Source organism: Prionailurus viverrinus, chromosome D1 (assembly GCF_022837055.1).
Source record: "Prionailurus viverrinus isolate Anna chromosome D1, UM_Priviv_1.0, whole genome shotgun sequence".
Taxonomy (NCBI): Eukaryota; Metazoa; Chordata; class Mammalia; order Carnivora; family Felidae; genus Prionailurus; species Prionailurus viverrinus.
The window spans coordinates 102,423,111-102,430,929 of record NC_062570.1 but is presented as its reverse complement, the minus strand read 5'-3'; the positions used below and the strand labels follow the sequence as shown (position 1 = coordinate 102,430,929).

Sequence of the window (7,819 nt, the reverse complement as noted above, 5' to 3'; positions counted from 1 at the left end):
GGACCTTCCCTTTATGGAAGGTGTCATCCTTTATAAAGGTGGAGTCTTTGCTGGGAAGATTCTGGTCATCCCACATTATCTCCATGTTAATTTTTTCTCTTCTCTCAAAATTGAAGCAGGATATCATATTTGAAAAATGTATCTTCTCTTGCCCAGTTGTCTTTCTGCTGTTACTTAACATTTTCTGGCCAGATCACTAGTCTGTCTGGTGTTATTTTCATGTGAAACTTGCTTTTTCATGTAGCTAGCTAGCATGGCCTCTCTAGAGTCATGTGGGGGTTTCCACCACTTAACTTCAATATACCTATTAAAGCTCTCTTGTTAACAGTTTGTCTTTCTGATTCAAAAGGCTCTTGGTCTCCCTTCAACTTCTATTGTTTACTATAGTTTAAAGTTATTTGCCTAGACTAAAATGACTGGTGTGCCTTTCATAAATGAATTATTTAGGTTTTTATATCCTTCTACATTCTAGATTTTCTATTTTTATTGGGGAGGGATATAGGAAATGTTTCCAGAAGTTTCCTTACCTTATACAAGAAAGAAATGGATTCAGAATAAAGAGGATAACTAACAACAAATGTAACATCAAACATAACATCGCATAGAAATTAGTTACTAGAGAATGTAACTAATAAAAGAATATTAAGTAGGAAGTATAGCCAGAGTCAAAAAGTACTTTTCAAAGCAGTGCATTTATTTTACATTCTGGTGTATGCAATAATTAGAACAGAACATACTGTCTCTTTGTAGACAACTTAAGGAAGTCATTTAAGTGAATGGTAATTAATGAACTTCCATTTTAATATTGATTATATGCAAAATTGAGGTTTTCTAGTCTTTAAGAACATATATGAAATCTATTTGAAGCAACTAAATACTTTGTGAAGTCTGTACATAATTTTAATATTTTAAATAATCTCAATAAAATATGGATAGTATGAAACATATTTCTTGAGTTATAACCAGGGGAATATTGGTCTCATGAGATGTTGCTATATTTCTCACATTTTAAGAACTTATTAAAAGAGGTAGCATTGATTTAAGACGTGAACGTGTTTCCAACTTCAGAAACATTCAATAGTGGTCAAACATCCTTACTTGATGCTTTGAGGTGCTGAATTTTAATGACTTGGGTCCAACCTAGAAGAACTTTTTCCTCATCACTTTTAGAACCTCTTTTACCTCCTTATTTCTCAAACTATAGATCATGGGGTTCAAAAGAGGAATCACAATGCCATAAAATACAGAGGCCACTTTCATATTCTCCTGGGAATTACTAGCTTGGGGCTGTAAGTACATGTATGACAGGGTTGTATAGAAAACAATGACTGCTGTCAGGTGGGAGGCACATGTGGAGAAGGCTTTTTTCCTCCCTGAAACAGAAGATATCTTCAGGATGGTGGCCATGATATACACGTAGGAAAAGATGACAACCGACACAGTGAATATCAAGTTAAATCCCACAAAGACAACAAGGAGCATGATGTTGATGTCAGTGTTGGAGCATGAAAGGGCAAGAATTGGGGGAACATCACAGAAAAAATGATTGATGGTATTGGATTTGCAGAAGTACAGTGAAAATGTAAAACCTGTGTGCACGGAAGCATTTATTGAACCCATGACATATGAACCAGCTACCAGTTGGATGCAGACTCTTCGGGACATGATTATGGGGTAGTGAAGTGGGTTACAGATGGCTACATAACGATCCACTGCCATAGCAGCCAGGAGGTAACAGTCACTGGTTGCAAATGTTGCATAAACCAATAATTGCATTATACAGCCCTCAAAGGATATAGATTTGTTTTCTAATATGAAGTTTTGCAGCATCTTGGGAGTGATAGCGGAGGTATAACAGATATCAACAAAAGCCAAATGTTGTAGGAAAAAGTACATGGGTGTTTGAAGTCTGGAATCTGTCTTGATGAGTAGGATCATTCCAATATTACCCACCATGGAAGTCGCATAGATGACCAGAAATACAATGAAGAGGAGGTCTCGAAACTTGTTTTGGGCACCAAACCCCAGAAGAAAAAAGTCAGTCACTTCAGTGATATTTTCTTTTGTCATGATTATGGAAGTCTAGAAAGGACCAAGAAGAGGACCAAGAAAAGAAAGAAAATCTTTGTGATTTCTTGAAGGAAAAGGATCTTATATTTCAGTCACCTTTTTTTTTTGAATTAGATCCTTATGGAAAACACTCACAAAAGGATTTATTGCTTTCCATATTTCTTCTATTTCCTTGATAAGTAATCACCACATAAAAAATGACATGTGAGTCATGGATTCATTTTCAAACTGAAGGAGATCTCATAGAAGATGATTGACTTCTAATATGTGTGATTCTAAGAAGCATAGGTTAACACATGTTTCCATCATATTAAGCAGGTATCCATATTTGCTGAGAGCAATAATCAAATATGATTTGCAACTTTTCAACATCTGTAGTTTTCCTTAGACATTCATCATTCCAATCCTGGTCAAGCTCCTGAAATTGGTAGCATTAATGAAAGAAATTTTCTGAGATCAATTGGTAGCATTAATGAAAGAAATTTTCTGTTCATGGCCCACATATGTTTGAAGACTTCAGAGTGTCTTTCTACAACTCTCCTTAGCATGCAACTCCCATATTTACATGCCATATAGTCCCCCCATTTTATATATACATACATGCATATATATGTGTATAAATAGAAGGAATAGCAACAACATCACCTATGTTGTTTTAATGGCAAAGATTTATTGAACCTAATCATTATGAAGCAACTTGAAAAAGCCCAGATGTTGGGAAATTCTATAATCAACTGGCTTAGACACTTCAAAAATGTCAATTTCACAAAAGACAAACAAAAAACAAAACAGGGAACTATTCCGGATTTAATAAGGCTAGAAAGACATTGCAACTAAATTTAATACATAATCCTTCATTGGTCCCTGAATCTGAAAATACAACATCTACTTTAGATATTGTGGAGACAAGTGGGAAATTAGAATAGTAAGTATATATGCGATAATATAATTTCATCAGTATCAAGTTTCTTTAGTGGGAACAGGTGGTTATCACAGAGATTGTCTTTGTTTGCAGGAGGTACATGCTTAATATCTCTTATCTGTCCATTTGTCTGTGTAGAGATCCAGCAAAAGGAAAAGAAAAAGTGTTGGTTAATCTAGGTGCAGTGTATCACAGTGCTCCCTGCACCATCATTTTAACTTTTATGAAGGTTTTACATTTAAATGAAGAAGTTAATGAAAAGAATGGATAAAATATTTTCATGCAAAAAACACATGGAGGGTTTACCATCAGTAGTTGAGCACTATATATGCTTCTAAAGGCTGTTGTTCAGAAGAGACTAATGTGATCCTTAAAAAAGTCTCAGAAACAAGAAGACATAGTGAACTTAGAAATTAGTAAACAGGTGACAGAATTGGAAAAAACAGAGGAAGTATAAAATATTAATAATATTTTCCATTGGGAAGTGGTCAAGAAACTGAAAATATCAGCTAACACTGAGGTATTAGGTTGGAGGGTTAATTAGACTTAAGGTGCTCTAAAATTTTTGTACTTTTGACTTGAACTTAAAGATATATGTTTTCAAACATTGTAAAAGATAAAAGTTGGGTTTTCTTTTAAAATTTGGGGGATTGGCAGGAATTTAAAAATCAACCAATCTAAATAAACATAAGAAAGGAGATAAAAATACTAGAAAAAAATCATGACAAACAGAAATCACCTGAGAAGGCATAAATAATCTAAATGAATTAGGATAATAAATATAAATGGAATAAATGCATCATTAAAATGCAATGATTGTCAAATTGGATTTTAAAAAGGTAGATCAGGCCATGTGATATAATAGAAAAAGGGTTAAAAAAACAGACAACTAATGATAAAAGAAATAATGGTACAAAAAATAATAGAATATTTCCATCACTGAAAATGAATTCACTAGGCCTACATTTCTTTACCCAAATTTTAAAATCATAATGTTGAGGGAAATAGCTTCTTGACTAATTATAGTATGATATAATACTGGGGCTTTCATAGTATTGGTGATACTTTATATCCATAGCTATCTGGTGATTACACATATTTGTTGTATATTCTATATGCCTTTTTGTAATTATTAAATATTTTTAATGTATTTTATACCCCTTTAATTGAGTTTTAAGTACAGGTTACAGACATACTATCTCTAAGCAAGTCAAAATGCTGCCAGTATTTTGTTTTTTTTAAATAAAAGCCACACCTCTTTACACGACATTGGGAAAACAAGGGTATTATTGTTTTAAGGGTTAAAAGAGGTCAATTCAGTCCAAAGGAAAAATTGAGCACCTCAGTTGTTGAAAGAAATGGTCGGAGACTTAGGGTCTAAAGTGGTGAGTAAGTTACATCTACAATTGTCAAGTTTAATTTTCATGTTGGTTCTCTGTGACAAAAATGAGAATTAATAGTGTCCAAAAGGAGATACAAACTGCATGCTGTTTGACTTTAGTTTGGCAAATAATCTCATTTTATTAGAGGGTATAGAAACCATCCCTAAAATAAGTGGTTTTAAAATTGGTTCTAGAAATGTGTTTGGGATGGTATAAGGTGGAGATCTGTATGGCCAGGGAAGGCAACTCCAAGCAGAGGAAGTATTTGAACAAATGCATGGTGATGTTGCCCCACAAGCTACAGTAGAGGCAATAGGAAGTCACATTATATGCAATTAAGGAGAAATTACTCTAATTAGGAGTAATTTCTACATTAAGTTACAGTGGGCTTTTTCTGTACCTCTTTCATAGATATTCTCTCCCCCACCCCAATTTTATTGACACACAAATGACATATAACATTGTGTAAGTTTAAGGTGTGAATGTGTTTATTTGATACACATGTATATTGCAAAATGTTCACGGCCATAAGGTTAGTTAACATATCCTTCACCTAATTATCATGTTGTTGTTACGTTGAGAATATTTCAAATCTACTCTTACAGCAACTTTCACAGTACAGTATTGTTAATTATATATAGTAGCTGTGAGGTACATCAGATCCCAGGAACTTATTCGTTTTATAACTGGAAGTTCATACCCTTTGACTAACATCTCCTCATTTCCCCTACCATCTGGTCCCTGGCAACTACTGTTATACTCAGAGATATTTTTAAATAAAGTAATGATTTCTCCCATTTCCAAAGTGTTAACTGGTAACCAAGATGGATTAGTTTAGTTATAAAACTTTTACTGAGCACTGACAGTATTCAAGTGTTTTATGATCTGAATGTTGAAAATGCTCCCAACTCACCCCATCAGTAGATCCTGCTACTCTGTTTCAACTTTTGATTTTATGGGGGAGGATTTTCTGGAGTCTGCAAAGAAGCAGAGATAAAATTCCTGGTGTATTTTTTGATTTCTAGGCTTGGATTTTCCTTCCAGACACTACAGCAGGTGTGTCCTTAGAAAAACACTTGCTGCAAGGTGGTGTTTTTGCTTTTGCTACAAATGGGGGAGTTATTTTTGAGGGCTGTGGGATTAAGATCTATGTATTCCTATGAGAATCTCAGACACTGGGGACTGAGTTGAGTGTATAGAACTGAACTTCTCAGTTGAGACCATTAACAATTTTCTTTTTTTCAAGTTCCTATCCTTTAGGGAATTTACATCTTGTTTAATTCTATGAGTTTGGGGATCATCTGTTCCAACCTGGGGCTGATCTTGGATCTGGAAAACTGGTTTTGCATTCTGGATCTTTCTCTTACTCTAAACCTCAGTTTCTCCATCTGTCAAATAGGATTAATGATGCCAGATGTGGCTGCCTCCGTAGTTTTGGAAGAGCAAGGAAGGGAATGCTCATGCATATATCTTTTGATCAGCAAAGGGCTTTGCATTGAAGGGGGTTATCAGGATTATCATTGCTAGAAGGCTCCTCCCAATTGGAGTGCCCCTTCCTCTCATTGCTGTGGTTGTCATCATTGTTATTTACCTCAATAGCTCTCCGGGGTCTTATACAGACAGTCAAGATCCTCAACTGAAGCTCTGTCTGCAGCATCAGTGAAGACATTCACATGCCCTTTTAACTTGATCATCTCCATGCCTCATTTTATTAGCCCCATGGCATCATTAGAAGAAAAGTTCACAGGTGCTACCCTATAGTTCTAGACCATCTCTTTGGAGAGCTCTTGAGGACTCTATTTTGAATGCAAATGCCCAATGAGTCATTCTGCAGAGTCGAAGTCCTTCTCCCCCAGACACAGATGTCGCAGCCAGGACTGTGGCTGAACCACAAAAGTTTGTTATAAATTCCTCTTCTTGTATTTGGTGTTCTTCCAATGGTTATAATGTGGTATTAAGTAGCTGTCTCTCTTGGTCTTCTTTCCAGGAGGATGTGTGAGATATTAGGCTGGATAGCAGAGGGGTTTACAACATGAACTCTCAGAGTCAGTTGACCTGGGTCCAAATCCTGGCTGTATCGATTACTCACTGGGTGAATATGAGCAAGTTACTAAACCTCTTGGGGACTTTGGACTTTAAGTTTCATGGGTTTAAGGACAGTATCATGCATTCAGTTATTTTCATGTTTATTGAAGCGCTCAACAAATTTGAATCTGTTGTATGATTACCCACCGAGTGGCAGACTGTGTTCTAGTTGTACTTTGATTGACCAAATGCTGACTGTACTAGAAGGATAACCCAGGGAATAAATAAATGAATGGATGTGAATGAAAGAGGCATAATCTCTGATGGAGAAATCTACCCCTTCTACTTTATGGTGGTGACTACTGAAAGCAGAAAACCAACACTGATAGTAGTAATAATGTGTATTTAGTGTTTGCCACTTTGAGGCTTTGGGCTCAGAAGTTTTACATGCATTGTCTTGTTGAATCTGCACACAACCTTATGGCTTAAGAACTGTTATTATCTGCATTTTATAAAGGAACTGCATCTCAGAGATGTGAAGTGAGTCAGCCATGACCACAAGGGTAGTACAATATGAATATGGAATTCAAATAGGTGAGTTTGAACCCACAATTTTTAAGACCTCAGTCACCGAGTCTGAGCCAGAACCGAAGTTTCAAAAGAACCCAAATGGCGAAATCCTGTCTTCTTGAGGAAAAACATAAATTCATGATTATATGTGAACTGTTCTATTTCAGTACAATGGATATTATTACACCTACCATATGGCATGCCCTGCTCCAGGGACCGGGGACACATAGGAAATAGCAGCATATGGATACAACTGTCATGGAGGTTGCACCCCAGTGTGTGGAGAGCAGAGTAAACACAGAGAAGCCCTTTAATAAGCAAGATAATTTCCGACAAGGAGAAATGCTGTAAGGAAAATAAAGTGCTATGAAGTCATGATGCCTGATAGGAGGTAGAATCTCAGTCAGGAGAGGCCTCCTTCTAGAGATGGCTTAGTGAGAAAGCAGAGCCACCTGTGGGGAAAGATGGTGCACAGTCCCCACAGTGGAACTAGAATGAGCTTGGCCTGTGTGTGTGCTCCAAGGACAAGAAAGTGGGCTGGAGGGACTGAAGGGGGACATGTTACACCTGGGGTCAGAGACCCGGGCAGATGCCTTATCACAGAGAGCCCTCAGGAGTTAGAATGTTAGTATGATAAAGAGTTATCATAGGGTCAGTGGGAGAAGTGACATAGACATATCATTGCATTGGAGAGATTATTCTTGTTGTTGATTGGACTTAGATTATAAAGGGCAAGAATGGAAGTTGGAAGACCATATATGAGGCTCTTATAGTCTTTCATTTGAAAGGTAATAGTGGGTTGAACTAGGGTAGTATAAGGGATAGGGAGACAATGATACTTAATTGCACT

At 36.4% G+C, this 7,819-nt stretch overlaps 1 protein-coding gene across 1 annotated transcript; it reads right to left on the bottom strand.

Moving 5' to 3' along the window:
- Nucleotides 1–1,140: 1,140 nt before the first annotated feature.
- On the bottom strand, nt 1,141–2,070 carry LOC125176859 (olfactory receptor 5AK2). The gene has a single exon (XM_047878763.1). It carries the CDS (start codon nt 2,068–2,070, stop codon nt 1,141–1,143), a length of 930 nt encoding a protein of 309 aa, XP_047734719.1.
- Between the last annotated feature and the right edge of the window lie 5,749 nt (nt 2,071–7,819).

Excerpts from the sequence above, each read along its gene's own strand:
- LOC125176859 (XM_047878763.1), bottom strand. The coding sequence starts at position 2,070 with ATGACAAAAGAAAATATCACTGAAGTGACTGACTTTTTTCTTCTGGGG.